The sequence below is a fragment of the Octopus bimaculoides genome, chromosome 2 (genome assembly GCF_001194135.2).
Source record: "Octopus bimaculoides isolate UCB-OBI-ISO-001 chromosome 2, ASM119413v2, whole genome shotgun sequence".
NCBI lineage: Eukaryota > Metazoa > Mollusca > Cephalopoda > Octopoda > Octopodidae > Octopus > Octopus bimaculoides.
This window is the reverse complement of record NC_068982.1, coordinates 45250557-45268166: the sequence shown is the minus strand read 5'-3', so window position 1 is coordinate 45268166 and position 17610 is coordinate 45250557. Positions and strand designations below refer to the sequence as shown.

General features: G+C 35.8%; 1 protein-coding gene across 1 annotated transcript in view; it reads right to left on the bottom strand.

Moving 5' to 3' along the window:
- Positions 1 to 6318: 6318 nt before the first annotated feature.
- The window catches only part of LOC106879438 (protein MIX23), a 26247-nt gene continuing 14955 nt past the window's right edge, over positions 6319 to 17610 (bottom strand). Inside the window, exons 4-5 of the mRNA XM_014928996.2 lie at positions 11045 to 11104; positions 6319 to 6613 (exon numbers count right to left, since the gene is read on the bottom strand). Coding sequence (XP_014784482.1) covers positions 6560 to 6613; positions 11045 to 11104 — 114 coding nt within the window. The 3' untranslated portion in view covers positions 6319 to 6559. The remainder of the gene's footprint in view (positions 6614 to 11044; positions 11105 to 17610) is intronic.

The following is a 17610-nucleotide window of genomic DNA, read 5'->3' as shown; positions in this document are numbered from 1 at the left end:
CGAGCTGGCAGAAACGTTAGTACGCCGGGCGAAATGCTTAGAGGTATTTCGTCTGTCTTTACGTTCTGAGTTCAAATTCTGCTGAGGTCGACTTTTCCTTTCATCCTTTCGGGGTCGATTAAATAAGTACCAGTTACGCACTGTGGTCGATATAATCGACTTAATCCGTTTGTCTGTCCCCTCTCTGTGTAGCCCCTTGTGGGCAGTAAAGAAATAAGAATCGTTAGTACGCCGAGCAAAATGCTTAGCGACATTTCGTCCATCTTTACATTCTGAGTTCAAGTTCCTCTGAGATCGTCTTTGCTTTTCATCCTTTCGCAGCCGATAAATTAAATACCAGTAAAACACTGAGATCGATGTAATCGACTAGTCCCCTCTCACCAAATTTCAGGCCTTGTGCCTATAGTAGAAAGGATTATTATTATTGTTGTTTAATTGATTATTTAAGGCGGTAAGCAGGCAGAATCGTTAAAGTGTCGGTCAAAATACTTAGCATAATTTCTTCTGATTCCTTACGTTGATTCAAATTCCGCCGAGGTCGATTTTGTACTTCATCCTTTCACTGGCATTCATATAAACGTCTAACTAACGCCTCAAAGTGTCATTCCTAGTGTCTAGAGTAGTAAAAAAAACACAATTTAGAGACGATGTCAATAACTTTTTAGGGGAAAAAAGATTAGTGGATACCACCAGCCCCATATACTTGAGTGGTAGCAATAGAAATGCTTGAGTCTCTGCAAAATTTTTTTTAGCGGCTGCAGCTGTAACTACTATGCAAAACTGCTTGCTCTAATATTAATATTTCTGTCAGTCGAAATCAGAACCTTCAGTGGATTAAAAACCTACTTCGAACTGACTTGTTTCTTAAGTTATTCTTACACCAAGCATTAAGAATTGGCAGACTATGTTAAAACTAAATTGGGTTGTTTACTATTTCAAGTATGAGGAATCTTCTTCGAGAAGCGGGTTGCATAAGACATGGATCACTCTCAGGCGTGCCATGTTACTAAAAAAAAATTGAAGGTTATTTTTCGTTAGTCGTGCCATTCAGAAAGTCCTCCAGGCTGCAGTTTGCCCACGACTGTTCAACGTGATCGTTCTACCTGCTCGAAATAGCAGCTAAATATCCTTCAAATCATTCCCTACAGGAGCGGCTGACAGTTGTGCGTTTAAGCTCACTTTGCAACCATTGGTTTCAGGTTTAGTCGCATTGTATGGTACCTTGAGCAAGTGTCTTCCACTATAATCCCGAGCTAACTGCCTTGTGTGTGATTTGGGTAAAGGGAAACTGAGAAAACTCGTCGTGGATATCTCAATAACGCCAAATCTCTAAGGATGTTTGTGTGTAGCTGAAATATCTTAGAAAGTGTATATTTTACCTTCAGTTTTTTTACATATTTATTTTCATACTTACCTTCGGCAGTACAGTACACATTTTTGTGACATTTGGACCTCTAAACGATTAAACAATTTTTGTTTGTTTATTTCTTGGTGAAAAAAAAACATGGCTTACGTGATGTCAACACATACACATATACAGAATTCACACATATAATGAATGTTTTGGCGTGTCAATCAACACAAACACACATCCGTTATCTGTGACATATACACACAGTCTTCGCACTCTCTAAGAAAAAAAAAACGTCGAGTTTTTGACGTACACAATATTTTAATCACTTAGAAATAGTTTTAACTGTATGTGATTTCATCATCCGGAGTTTGTTAATATCCGTAAAATTTTTTATTTATTTACTTTTGTTTTAAAGTGAGAGGAGAAAGTGAAAGATGTATACGAAATGGGCGTGTGTGAAAGAGAGAGAGTGAATGGGTGTGTTGTCATGTATACGTACACGCATCAATACATATGCGTACATCTTTTTGTATGAACGTGTGCATGTGTGTGTTCTCATGTATTAGTGGCACTCTCTCTCTCGTCCATTTCATATATACGTTCATACATCTTTCACTTTAAAACAAAAGTAACGTGATTTTCTAGATAAAAATTGTTAAAAAGAGCTTCCACTCATGTAAAATCGCACACAAGAGTTTTCAGAATTACCGATATGGCCAGGGAGAAAAGGTTTTCAATTTAGTTGTATTTAGCATATTGAATTTTCATTAGATTTAAGCGCTTATTTTTCTGTAAATTCTATTCTGACATCAAATGAGTCAACTTCCGGTACGAATGTTTACATGTTGTAACTCTCTAAGAAAAAACAAAAACGTCGACATTTTGGCGTACACTCACACTGACGTAGAAAAATATCTTTTTTACGGAGGTTACTTATAGTTTCATCATTTCAGATTTTATTCTCTTTCATTCATTTGACATTTGAAATCTCTTTGTTGTTGTGATTTAATTTTCTTAATACAACATTTCATACAAAAATAAGCACTGATCAATTATGCTACGTGGAAAGAGATGGGGATCATCGTAGTCAACAGATGATGCCAAAAGGCGTTGGGAAGAAGCAAGAGCACGGAGACAAGGAGAACGACTGCGGGATAACAGAGTCATGCAACAAAGAAGAAGGCAAGGAGAGAGTGAGGAAGATAGGAATGCACGTCTCCACGCCTGAGATGAGACCTGCACGACTCTTAAACAACAGGGTGTGGAAAGAAAGGACAGAGGGAGCAATGGAAGGAAATGGACCCATTCTTTCTGCTGATAAGTTAGATATATATGCATAAGTACCATGAATTCCCATTCCACAAACTGGCAAACAATTCCATGAATACCTTACCAAGCAGCGCTGAGTAGTAAGCCTAGTATATATATATATATATTCTTTTATTTGTTTCTATCATTTGACTGCAGCCATGTAGAAGCACTGCCTTAAAGGGTTCTAGTCGAAGAAACCTACCCCAGGACTTAATTCTTTGTAGGCCTTGTACTTATTCTATCGGCTCCTTTACCAAACAACTAAGTTACAAGGACGTAAACACACCAACATTGGTTGTTAAGCGATGGTGTTGGAGGACAAACACATAGATGTATATGTATGATGGGCTTCTTTCAGTTTCCGTCTACCAAATCCACTCACAAAGCTTTGGTCGCCATGAGGCTATAGTAGAAAACACTTGCCCAAGGTGCCATGCAGTGGACTGAACACAGAACCACGTGGTTGGGAAGCAAGTTTCTTACTACACAGCCACACCTGCGCCAATGTGTATGCGTGCATTTTTTTTCTTTGTGTCCCTCACCACCACCACTTGACAAGTGGTGATGGTTTGTTTACATCCCAGTAACTTAGTTGTTTGGTCGAAAAAACCCAATATAATAAGTATGAAGCTTTCAGAAATGTATACTGGAGCTGATTTGTTCGACTAAATCCTTCAAGGTGGTACCCCAGCTTGGCCACAGTCCAATGAATGAAACAAGTAAAAGATAAAAGATGCTGTCTCTAAAGAGGAAGCATACATTGAATAATCTAGTCCTAGATATGCCATGTACAAAAACTAGACGAGATGATCATGGCTGGAATGCATTTAATGATAGGCTTGCTCAATCTGGCAGAATTCACATCATTTCTTAAAAAATGGAAAGGTGCCACTTTGGCATGTAATCTACACTTTAAAGGGAGATTACTTTAAGTTACTTTTTAGTTTACTTTGTGTTAGTGCTACTTTCCATGTGATCTATGTGAGCAAATTTACTTTGGTGGGTGATCTACACACTTATTTTAATTATTATAGGGTTTTCTTATTATTAAAATAGTAAGAATCTTGAAAAAATACTTTTACAATGCTAAGTATGTACAAAATAATTTAAAAAGTAACCTAAAGTAATCTCCCTTGTAGATCACACACCAAAGTAGAACCCAATTAACTTCAATTTTGATTGTTGTTTTATTTAGTAGTGTGGCCTGCCTAATGATGAAACATATCATTTGCTGCCCACATCTCGACAAAGGTTGCCCATACCTGCAAGAGATAATAGTCAAATCGCAGTCTTTCATGCAAAATAAATGCAACACTTTCGATCATGTGTCTTCTCAATCAGAGATGAACTAAAATTAAATGCATAGTCATGACTGTGTATAGGCATAGACATGGTTGCGTAGTTAAAAAGTTTGCTTCCCAAGCACATGGTTTTCCTCTCAGTTCCACTGGTCGGCACCTTCGTCAAGTGTTTTCTACAGCCCTGAAAGTGGATTTGGTAAGAGGAAACTGAGAGGCCTATCATGTTTGTGTGTCTGCGTTTTTGTGTGCACTTGTGCATGCGCATGTGTGAATACATATTTACCTAGTCTTCGACAGTATTCGCTGGAGTATAAATAATGGCCTCTCTAACAGTGTTGCTTCCTTGCAATCCACTACAAAAGCATAACCGAAACTAGTAATGTAAATCTTTGGTAACATTGAGTAAATTCCAAATTAATATTGAAGGATGTAGAATACACTAATTTCAAGAATAAAAATAACATTATAGAGAAGTAGTTGAACATAAAATTTAATTGTATTAATAAGAAAAAAGATAAGTGTAAAGAATAAAAAAAATGATTCTGAAAATCAAATTTATGTTGAATGATTTTTAATTATATAAAAAAAAATTGATTCAATATTGAATAAAATGTCTCTTTGACAGTCATGGCATACTGATTTCATAGATTGTATCCATAAATCAAATTTTGTATACTTTTAGGCTTTAAATTATCATAATAGATCCATTATTTGCTATATGAATGTCATTTGCGTAATAGCTTATTTTAGTTTTTTAAACATTTCTTCTAAAAGTATTATTATTATTTAGACAATAAAGTTTAAAAGGCAAAATACCTAAAAGAGTTTACCTGTTAATATACAGAAAGATTTTATAGAATTCTTTAACCTTTTTAAAACCAACCAATCTAAGACTGTCCCTTAGTTCTATGGCAGAAACTTCTCACTTTAAAGGGATCTAAATTAAAGCCTTCCATCAAATTTTTTTAAATTTACATTCTAGACACCAGCTTATTAAAAACAAATTTATTTTGCTAAATTCTTCATTATTCCAAGAATTAATTGAAGCAATGGCAGTGTTATGAAATTCTTCATTATCTTAAGAATTAATTGAAGCAATGGCAGTGTTATGAAATTCTTCATTATCTTAAGAATTAATTGAAGCAATGGCAGTGTATTTCAGCAGAAATATGGTAATAAAAGGGTTAACAAAGAGAATTTATTTACTGTAAATATACTGAAGGCCAAATTGAGCAAATTGGAATCCTTTACAGATTATTAAAGCGACTATTTTATAGATTCTTTTGAGAATCAATAAAAGCAAAGTTTAATAGAATGGACCTTACCTAACTTTTAAACCTATAGGTCAAGTTTGTACAGTTGACTTTAACAAATAATAGTACAGAACTCCAGCTGAGAATTAGATGAACACAGTTTGTTGGTTTTATTTTCATTCAAACTGAAACATATTTGGAGTGCAAATTAGTTGTACAAAATTCCATGTTTTTAATGAATGTAGCATAGCAGTGCTAGAACATATTACTTCGTATATAAAATACTGGCCACCAAGAATTGAGGTATTTTATGTGTCATTTGAGTTCTAGTAAATCCAAGAAAATTTATACAAACATAATTAAGCATAAAATTACAAATGGAGGTATTTTGTAAAAGTTCTTTGGATGAACTTTCAAATATCTTTGCCATTAATTTCCAGCTGTAATTTAAGCAAAATTAAAAACAGATATTGTTTTTGGACCACAAATTAGAGAACTGATGAAAGATGATATTTAAGAACATTATTCTCAGTTCCATTATAAACTTGGTAAACATTTAAATCTGTTGTTTAACCCTTTAGTATTTAAACCAGCCATATCTGGCCAAATATTCTTCCGTTTTAGGTTCAAACTGGCCAGATCCAGCCTCTCACACCTACCCAACATTGTCTTTCTAAACATAAACAGTCACATCATTGAAATCCGAAAGCTACAGGATAATACATGAGTGATTTAAAATAATGTGGATATACAAGCATTTGACAGAATAATCTGAATGCTAAAGGGTCATATCAATATGGTAAATGTAAAAGCAATAGGTAACAAACAGCAGCAGGATAAACAGCTTTTAGTAGCTCAGATGTAGCATAAGAATAAAATATCACCTTTCACATTCTCTTGGGTTTTTTTTTTTTTTTCCAGAAAACTGTGTCAAATATACATAGTGAAGAACAAGGTAAACATTTTCAACAAAGACATTATGTTAACAGAAGAACAATATCAAAGCCAGTGTAACGTTAGTATGAAGGTAAATTATACATGTATAATGTTTGAATCAAGATGACCCACATGTAGAATATGTATGAAAATCAAAGATATGTCTGTAAAAAAATTAAATTTTTATTGTTTTTTTTTTCTGTTGAAAAAATATTTTTATAATTACTTTTATTTTTAAAACAATCTAATAATAAGAACAAAACCCCCCAAAAAAAAATTGAAAAAAGCGTATTAAATTTTACTAGGTGGATACACTTTCATGAAAAAAAGTTCTCAAAATGTACACCAATGTAATCATACACAGAACCTAATTCTAATTATAATATAAAGAACAACAGGAACTATCATGAGAGATGCTTTGGTGGTTTGTAAGCAATTCGACATCTTTCATAAAAAACCTGCAATATATGAAGAAAAAAAGCAAATAAATAAAATATTTTAAAAAAACAAAAAAGTAAAATATTTCAAAACAAAAAAAAAGAGATATGATTAACCCTTTAGCATTTAAACCAGTCTTATCTGGCCCAAATAATCTATTTGTTTTATGGTCAAACTGGTCGTATCCAGCTTCTCAAACCTATCCTACAATGTCATTGCAAAATTACTCAATCACACCATTGAAATCTCAAAACATGAATAATTCAAAACAATGTGGTCAGCTCAGGGCTATAATACAAGACACTTCCCCAAGGTATCAAATAGTGGGACTGAAAATGTATTTTACTTAATTAAACTTTTTTGATTCACTACATTTAGTATGTTAGCATCCATTTTGTTATATATTACCTAGTCGTTGCCTCAGCTTAATCCACATTTAGATTATTTTCATTCAAGCTTTCTTCTGTGCTTAGTGTAATAAAGCAGACTATTTCAAAATATAAAGGGAAAAAAGATCAATGTGAATGATTGATCACGATGTAGGCAGGGGAGACAACTCCGAAGTTTAAATTAACGTTGTTCTGTGGCATGGAAGCCGTAAAAATTATAACCTTGAAAATTATGGTGCCTCTTCTCTAGTGCTAGTTGAGAAGCTGTTACAGCATTTGCTTAGGATAAACTGAAATTAGCCCCTTGCAAAGGCTTGTTACATTACTTAGCAACAGTAAATTTCATTGATAATGAAATATTTCATTTAACTAATATTGCTAATATAAATACAATTTAGTGAATATATATTTTTTTCTAGTTGTTTCAGTCATTAGACTGTGACAATGCTGGGGCGCCACTTTAAAGGATCGACCCTGATACTCTTTTGCCAAACCGGTGAGTTATGGGGAATGTAAATACACCAACACCAGTTGTGAAGCAGTGGTGAAGGACAAACACACACACGCACATATATACAACAGGCTTCTTTCAGTTTCCGTCTGCCAAATCCACTCAAGGCTTTGCTTAGCCCAAGGCTATATTAGATGTCTTACCCAAGATGCCATGCAATAGCACTTAACCTGGAACTGCGTGGCTGGGAAGCAAGCTTCTTACCACACAGCTATGCCTAATATAAAATAGTTTTTTAAAACTTTGCTACAGATAGGCGTAGGAGTGGCTGTGTGGTAAGTAGCTTGCTTACGAATCACATGGCTCAGGGTTCAGTCACACTGCGTGGCACCTTGGGCAAGTGTCTTCTACTATAGCCTCGGGCTGACCGAAGCCTTGTGAGTGGATTTAGTAGACGGAAACTGAAAGAAGCCCGTCGTATATATGTATATATATGTGTATATGTTTGTACCCACAACATCGCTGGACAACCGATGCTGGTGTGTTTACGTCCCCGTAACTTAGTGGTTCGGCAAAAGAGACCGATAAAATAAGTACTAGGCGTACAAAGAATAAGTCCTGGGGTCGATTTCTCGACTAAAGGCGGTGCTCCAACATGGCCAGTCAAATGACTGAAACAAGTAAAAGAGTAAAAGTATACACTACCATTGATGGTGTGCTGTTTGTTTACTACTGACAGTGGAGTGATAATGCCATTTATTGAGAAATAGGTAGACTTCTCATCACAGTAAATAGGAATTATTGTTAATTTTTCACACTCAAAAGTCTAGAACATGGTTCATTCACTACCAGGCTTTTTTTTTTTTCAGTCACTAGCCATTTTCAGTCCTCATAAATTATCGCCTTCATATATGACAGGAGACATAAATATAATAACACATTTAAACTCAAAGTTGTGCAATATGCCATAGAATATTGAAACAAAAAAGGAAAAAGAAACTTCAGAATTCCACCAACTGAGCAGATGATTTGCCAGGATGAAAATTGAAAAATTCAAAGAAAAAAATAAGCATAATCTTTGTACAGCACTAGTAAAACTTAAAACTTGGAATATGCTGTGACTACAAAGATGATCATTTTAGAAGCAAGAAAGTTAGCAGCAAACACAGAAGTGAAAGATTTCAAAGGAACTGCTCAATGATGCTTCATTTCATGAAATGAAATGGATTAAATTTGTCAACAGAAACAAAGTTAGCTCAGAAAATGCTTGCAGAATACGAAGAGAAAATATCAGATTTCCATAAATTTGCTAATAATGTTGTCCTTTGGCTTTTTATATGCTGCCTGATAAAAATGTAAATGTTAAAAGATGAAATCAGTGACTAGTAAAACTACTGGACAAGACAAGATTCACTACACAGCAGTTGTAGCTTGTTGTGTTAATGGGGCCAAACTTCCACCTCTGTTAATTTTCATGAAAAAACATTAAAGGAAAAACTGCTAAATTGAATTCATGTCATTCTACAAACCTAATGGATGGATAATGAAGGTGTCAAGGTATACTTAGAAAAAGTGCGATCCAAGCATCTTGATGGCCTCTTATAAAACAAATTAATCACTGCTTGTATGGGACCAGTTTGGTGCTTAAAGGTTTGAAAACACCGAAATGTTAACAAAGAGACTAAACACACATCTGGCAGAAATTCCAAGAGGTCTAACTTCCTAGTTAAAACTTTTAAAAACAACAAGAAGGAGCAAGGGAATAAATGGATGATGGAGGGAAAGTATGCCATGAATCTGATTGTCTAAAGTAGCAAGCTGGCAGAATTGTTAGCATGCTGGGCAAAATGCTTAGTGGCGTTTTATCTGTCTTTATGTTCTGAGTTCAAATTTCACTGAGGTTGACTTTGCCTTTCATCCTTTTCAGGTCAATAAAATAAGTACCATAGGGGTCAAAGTAATTAACTTAACCCCTCCCAGTAAAATTGCTGGCCTTGTCCCAAAATTTGTAACCAATAGCTGAAGTGTGTGAACGGATGCTTGTAGTTATGGTCTCATATTAAAACGGAAGTCCTCATTAAATATATGGTATCCTTGATACTATGGATAGGACTGAAAACAACCAGCTGGTAAATGGTCAGCAATATTGGGTGCAGTATAATCACTATGGTATGCTGCACGAATAATTGCAGGACAGTTAAAGCAAAATGTATAGGACAATTAAACATAGTACAGTTCAAAAAGCCTAATTGCAGGAAGTTAAAACAAAGAGTATAGTACAATACAGCCTAGTAGTAAACCACTATATAAGTGGCAAGTGTCTGAAGATTTCATTCAACTATGGACACAAGTGCTCCACTTGTTTGCTCACCAGTCTTGTGATAACAGGAATTTAGCATGTGCTCGCCAGACACTGAGCAAAAGTGTTGATGTGGCTTTCATAAGTGTAAAAATTTTATTTCCTAGAATTACATTTCTAAAATCAAGGGTATGCTTTCCACGAAGTCTCATCTACCATGACACTAAACATGATAGATAATTACACTTACTTAAAAACAGGATACAGTGTAATGAGTCACACATTTATCATATAATGATTCCATAAATGCATGTGTGATGTGAAAAGAGAGAGTGAGACAGACAGAAAGTAGAAAATGTTAAGGGAGTTGATGATAGATGATTAGAGTATGTCAGTAATCCAAATTAAGCAGATAGATTTAGGACACAGAGGGATTGGCAAAAAGACAATTTACAACAAACTCATTCAATATATGAAAGTATAGTAAAACAGATACTTTGATTAGTGATAGTGAATAAGATGACAATTTATTTTCTACAAGACACCCAGTGACACGTAAAGGGCATCCATGACGGCGATACGTAAAGGGCACTCGTGAGGGCGACATGTAAAGGGCACCTGTGACGGCGACCCGTAAAGGGCACCCGTGACGGCGACCTGTAAAGGACACCCGTGACGGCGACATGTAAAGGGAACATGTGACGGCGACATGTAAAGGGCACCCATGACGGCAACACGTAAAGGGCAACATGTAAAGGGCACCTGTGATGGCGACATGTAAAAGGCACCCGTGACGGCGACATGTGAAGGGCACCCGTGACTGCAACATGTAAAAGGCACCTGTGATGGTGATACATAAAAGGCACCCACTACACCCTTGGAGTGGTTGGTGTTAGGAAGGGCATCCAGCTGTAGAAACCAAGCCAAAATCAGACTGGAGCTTGGTATAGCTCTTTGGCTTACCAGTTCCAGTCACACCATCCAACCCATGCCAGCATGTAAAACAGACACTAAATGGTGATAACGATGACAATATTTAGTGTTTCAGACTACAAGCCAACAAGGGACTCTGTAATAACCACTTAACTTGCAAAAAGTAACAGTCAAACCTCTACCAAACCATATTCTATCATCATAGAAAAACATAGTGGATGTGATACTAAGTTTCTGGCACATAAACAAAATGATAGGATGGTCAAAGTTGGAAAGTTTTAAACAACAACGTAACAACTATTTCATTAAATATTCTTTTTAATCTTTAGTTACAATAAACTGTGTGTGAGCTGCAAAAAGAATTCAGTATAAAACTTACCTTTAAACTTCTGTCTCTTACTACTTCTTCAACAGTCAATTCACTTTGCAACAGACGAAGCTAAACAGAAATAAAGAAATAAATAACAAATGTGTACATTGTATCTGTGAGACACACAGACAGACAGAGACGCTGAAAAACAATGGTAAATTAAATTTACAGATTTGAAATGAACAAAATTAGTATCAGCTTTTTTCTAAAGCCTTTTTTTTTTTTTTTTTCATGGTTGAAGAGTTATAGCCATGAATCAGTCAGAAAAGCTTTTGTGGGGTTTAACTATTCTATCACCAATGCTTTATGCTTTTATGGAAGCAACATATCCATCTTCTTAATGAGACCACAGATTTGCACCTGGAAAAATCTTGCTTTAGTCTGTGTTGGTAGAGCATATTCAGATGATACTAGAAGGATCTCTCCCCAATGCAGGATTAGACAAGGGTCTATAGAATAACAGCAGTTGTCCATGAAGAAAAAGTCAGACTTCTCCACACAAACAACAAGAATAATAAAAGCAAGATGAACAGAACAAAACCAAGGGTAGTTACTGTAATTGGTAGGCAACTGATTGTCAACAACAGGAAGATGCAAGACCATCAGTTCTTTTATTTGTTTCAGTCATTTGACTGTGGCAATGCTGGAGCATTGCCTTTTAGTCAAACAAATCAATCCCAAGACTTATTCTATTGCTCTCTTTTGCTGAAACGCTAAGTTACGGGGACGTAAACACACCAACATCGGTTGTCAAGCAATGGTAGGACAAACACAGGCCACAAACATACACACACACACACATATATATATATATATATAAAACGGGCTTCTTTCAGTTTCCTTCTACCAAATCCACTCACAAAGCTTTGGTCAGCCCGAGGCTATAGTAAGAAAAACACTTGCCCAAGGTGATATGCAGTGGGACTGAACACGGAACTATGTGGTTAGTAAGCAAGCGACTTCCATGCCTAAATAAAATTGTAAAAACAAACTCTAATATTGAGAACCTAATCTTGATTGGCAGAGTTGGGTCAGTGAATTTTCTTTCTCAGGAAGAACTGGGCCACCTTATTAGTACATTATATTTACTTCTATTTTTGTATTACAAATAATTTCAAGTCACACACACACACACACACACATCATTAACATCATCATTTTAACATCCACTTTTCCATGCGTGCATAGCCCAAAGTTTATTGAGGCTGATTTTCTACAGCCAGATGCCCATCTTGTTACCAACCTTCACCTGTTTCCAAGTAAGGTAATATTTCCTCGTAGCCAGACATGGACTCACAGAATATTGGAAACGAATGACAGTGACACTCATTTGGAACAACTACATGATGTCAAGACAATGAGACACAAATACATACCCTCAATTACAGGTGTGGGGGTATGTTGTCCCTAGACAACAGATCACATGGTTCCAGGTTCAATCCCACTGCATGACACCTTGGGCAAGTGTCTTCTACTATAGCCTTGGGCTGACCAAAGCCTTGTGAGTGGATTTGGTAGATGGAAACTGAAAGAAGCCCGTTGTACATTATATATATATATATATATATATATGTATTCTCTGAGTGGTTGGCGTTAGGAAGGGCATCCAGCTGTAGAAACTCTGCCAAATCAGACTGGAGCCTGGTGTTGCCATCCGGTTTCACCAGTCCTCAGTCAAATCGTCCAACCCATGCTAGCATGGAAAGCGGACGTTAAACGATGATGATGATGATGATGATGATGTATATATATATATATATATATATATATATATATATACACACACACACACACACATATATATATGCACACACGATGGAAACTGAAAGAAGCCCATCATGTGTGTGTATATATATGTATGTATGTATTTGTGTGTCTGTGTTTGTTTCCCCACCATCGCTTGGCAACCAATGTTAGTGCGTTTACATCCTCATAATTTAACAGTTCGGCAAACGAGACCGATAGAATAAGTCCTGGGGTCGATTTGTTTGACTAAAGGGGGTGCTCCAACCAGGCCGCAGTCAAATGACTGAAACAAGTAAAAGAATAAAACAATATATATATTTACACAAACACACACACACAATGGGCTTCTTTCAGTTTCTATCTACCAAATCCATTCACAAGGCTTTGGTCGGACAAGAGCTATAGCAGAAGACACTTGCCCAAGGTGTCATGCAGTGAGATTGAACCAGGTACCATGCGGTTAAGAAGCAAACTTCTTATCACACAACAACGCCTGTATGTTTAATTCAAAACTGTAAATGCAAGGGACGTAACTTTCAATTTTGTTGCCCAATTTCTTAAAGATTTCATAGCCAGACAATCTCGTCCCCCACCCCAACTTACTTTCTACCCTTCGTTTTCTTACCTCATACTCTAACCATCCTGTACATACTTGGTCATATTTATTTCTATGAGCCTGTATGCTTGTGTATGCTCTTGTATGAATGCACGTATATGCAGTAACCTGCAGACATTCCTGTTACACACAGCTCCCATCCTACAGGGTTCCTTCATTAGTTCATCCCTAATGCACTTTCTATCAACCCTTTCCTGAATACATACTTGAATTTCTTCTCAACTTTCCATTACAACGCCTGGAACACTCTTTAACTCAGTCTCTTTCCTTTCTGTGAGAGAGAGAGAGAGAGAGAGAGAGAAAGAGAGAGAGAGAGAGAGAGAGAACGAGAGAGAGAGAGGCATTAAGAAAAATAACTCAAAATGGCCTGTACCATGAATCGGAACAAATAAAAGAATTAAATACCATGCAAGATAGATTCTTAATATTTTTTATTCTTATTATTATTTTTATTTCAAGAGAGGGTAGACAAGCACATGGTGGCAATTGTGACCAACACTGAATGAGAAAACAAAATAATTTCAAGAATTAAAAATTGTCTGGAATTGATATGCCATTAAGGAAAAGACATTGTTCTTTACTGGAGACAAGATTACAAATGGTATGATTTTACCTCTATAAACATTATCAGAACAACAGTTGTCCTATTCTGATTCCAGCAGACACAAGACCTACATATATATAAACTCATGTAACCTTTTTTCTACTCTCTCTCCTCCTCCAGTTTTTTTACTTTCTAATCTTCATCTTTTTACACCTACCCTCTTTCAGACCTATATATAACTTTTTTTTACACAACCTTCATATATCTTCCAACAAAGTTTGCACTCCTTAAAAAGGTCAACCTCTACTTCATCTTACAACACAACATACATCACTCTATATTTGGAATAAAAACAATATGAAAATAAAATACAGGACGATTCAAAATCCTTTCAATATTAATGTCTACAAGCTAACAATGAGTTCAGTTGAGCTTCTGAATATATGCTTTATCTCCACGTCTCTCTACTCCTTTATACGTTACTCTCCGCCCTAACCCTAACCTACCCCCTCTGGATTAACCCTATCGCCTTTACTCTCCCCCAATGACTGCCACGGCTCTGGGATTCCAGCATAGCTAGTCCACTGCTCATACTGCTAGCCATTTAGATCATACTTAACTGTTTAACTAGGCATTCCCTAGACAACTGATCACAATTACCATTATAATGTTCGATTTTCAAAACAATGAATAACAGTAATGACATTTTTTTTCAATATATAGAACCATAGATAAAGCGTGTTTATGTAAATGACAGACAGGCAGATAGATAATCCTTTTTATATGTATACATATATACACTTTTTGTATTTCATGTATTTAATATACTTTATATATTGATCTAACTTGCTTATTCCTACACTTATTGAGATATATATATATATATATGTATATATATATATATATATATATATATATATATATATATATATATATATATATACATATATATATAATGCAAGAGAGTTAGGGGTTGAGGATTCAACCCACTAAGGGATAATATCTATCCAATATACTGCTGGGAGGGTACCCAATTATTGTTACACTAGTGTTATACCAAGTGTAATAAGTGGGAGCGGGTAAAGGGGGGGGGGTTTACCCTAAATTTATATATCAATTAGAAAATGGAGGATAATATGCTGAACCCAACGACTTGCAGACAGTGTGTCCTGTTGAATGGTGAATACATGGTATTAATAGCATGTTTATCATATTTTCCTTATGTTTGCTCTGTATATCGTAACTGATAATACTGCTAAGTACAGTAGCTTCACCAATAGCAATCATATGTCTAAATGTACACACAAGAATTATCAGTCAACAATCACGTTCCAGCAAAGATACTATAAAAAATGTATAAAAACAAAATAAACATAATAAAAATGGTATATATATTATTTAACTGCTTAAGAGACTTCTGAATTAGTCCGTAGAATGAATCCCACTCAGAAAGAGAAAACAGTCGTTGCTACGAGCACCAAGGGAAATAATCACTTATAGAGTACTATGAATGACTGCATCAGAATTTCTTCCAGATATTTGCAGAAACTACAAACAGAACACACTGTTCATTATCATTCTAAATGAGGTCAAAAGCCAAAGTGGAATGAATACACATATCAAATGTTACAAAGTTGTAAAAGGGGCAGAACTTACAGAGAGCCACACCTAACACACGCTAGACCATACATGTAAGTATTATAATGGGAGTATACTAATGAATATTTTGTGTGCCCCATTTAAAATAAACATAACAGGTTCTAAAATGAATATGCAGAAGGATTAATGGGTAAGAGAAGATCTATGGCTAAAAACATGCATGTAACAACAATATACAAAACCATGTCTAAGCTAGAAGACAGAGGAATAGTGAGGATTATACAAACAAAGAGTAGCCACCCTGAGTCATTTGCACACTCAGCATACCCTATAACAGGAGATCAGGGAACTTTTTTCACCAATTACCACAAAATATATTTATTTACGCCGACGTTACCCACCTTGATTTGAAAGGAAAATCTTAGATTCCTTGAATTAAAAAAGTTTATTGAATCTATTTATATGTGGAATACAATCACATGTACAGTTAATCAGGTTATTCAGAAAGGCACCATCCCCAATGACTGGTGTAGTAGTGTTGTAGTTAGCTGGTATAAGGGTAAAGGTGATGCCTTAGATAGAAACAGAGGTATTAAATTGCTAGACCAAGTCATGAAAGTTACTTAGAGTGTTATAGCTCAATTGATTAGAAATAGAATTAAACTAGATGAGATGCAGTTTGGTTTTGTACCTGGGAAGAGTACCACAGATGCCATCTTCCTAGAGAGACAGCTGCAGGAAAAGTACTAGGCCAAAAGTAATCCATTGTACTTAGCCTTTGTCGACCTGGAGAAAGCTTTCGACTGAGTTTCCCACTCTGTTATATGGTGGTCTCTAAGGAAGTTAGGAGTAGAGGAGTAGCTTGTTAGAGCTGTACAAGCCATGTACAGTGGTGTTGTCAGTAAGGTGACAGTCAGCCATAAATACAGTGATGAATTTAGCATACAGGTAGGGGCTCACCAGGGCTCAGTTCTCAGCCCACTCTTATTCATTATAGTCCTCCAGGCCATGACAGAGGAATTCAAAACTGGGTGCCCGTGGGAACTGCTATATGCTGATGACCTTGCTTTTATTGCAAAATCTTTAGCAGAATTGGAGAAAAAATTCCAGGTATGGAAACAAAACCCAGAGTCAATGCTAAGACCAAAGTTGTTGTTAGTAAAAATGAAGATAAAACTCTCTTTCCATCACGTAAATGGCCCTGCTCAATATGTAGGAAAGGAGTTGGAAAAAATTCCATTCGCTGCACCCAGTGTAAACTATGGAAACATAAGAGGTGCAGTGGAATCACAGGTAGATTAACAGATAAAGTAGTCTTTGTATGTGGCAGATGTGCAGTAACAAGAAGCACTAAGAGCACATGGATTCTCTCAAATGCCCAGACATAATGCCCTCATTATGAAACAAAAAGACTTTTCTAGAAACATTTTCACTTCAGGTTTTAGAGAAATGATGTTCCATTTCTGTTACAATTACATCAAAATTGGAGCATTTTGATGCCAGAGCAATTTGGATACAGTCTTCCAGGGTCCAGTCGATTACTCTTTGTTTTTATGTTCATTAGAGTGGAAAATCCTTGTTTGCAAAGGTAGGTTGTTGCAAAAGGCAACAACTTTTTGACTGCCTCCTCATGCCAGAAGAAACATTTCTGTTGTAACAAGGAACAAGTTTTTTTAATATAATTTGACTTATGTCTAATGAACCTTCATTACCCACAAGAATTTCATTTTTACCCTATTTGAGGTAATTTACCCTTGTTTGCCAACCCCTGCCCTATACAATGCCAATGTCTTGAGATTGCTAACCTCTTCCAATTCAATATCGCTCATACTTATTCAAAAGAGAATGACATAATTAAATTTTCCTACTTCAGAGTCTTGTGAGTATAAATAACACCCTCCTACCTCCGGCAGAACACTAACTAACAAAAATTTACTTCACTCAGCTCACTTCCAGGATGATCAAGTGGATGGACCCTGATGAAGCTGCACTGATAATAATGCAAGGTTGCATCTGCAACCATGAGTTATATATATGTGTATATATATATATATATATATATATATATAT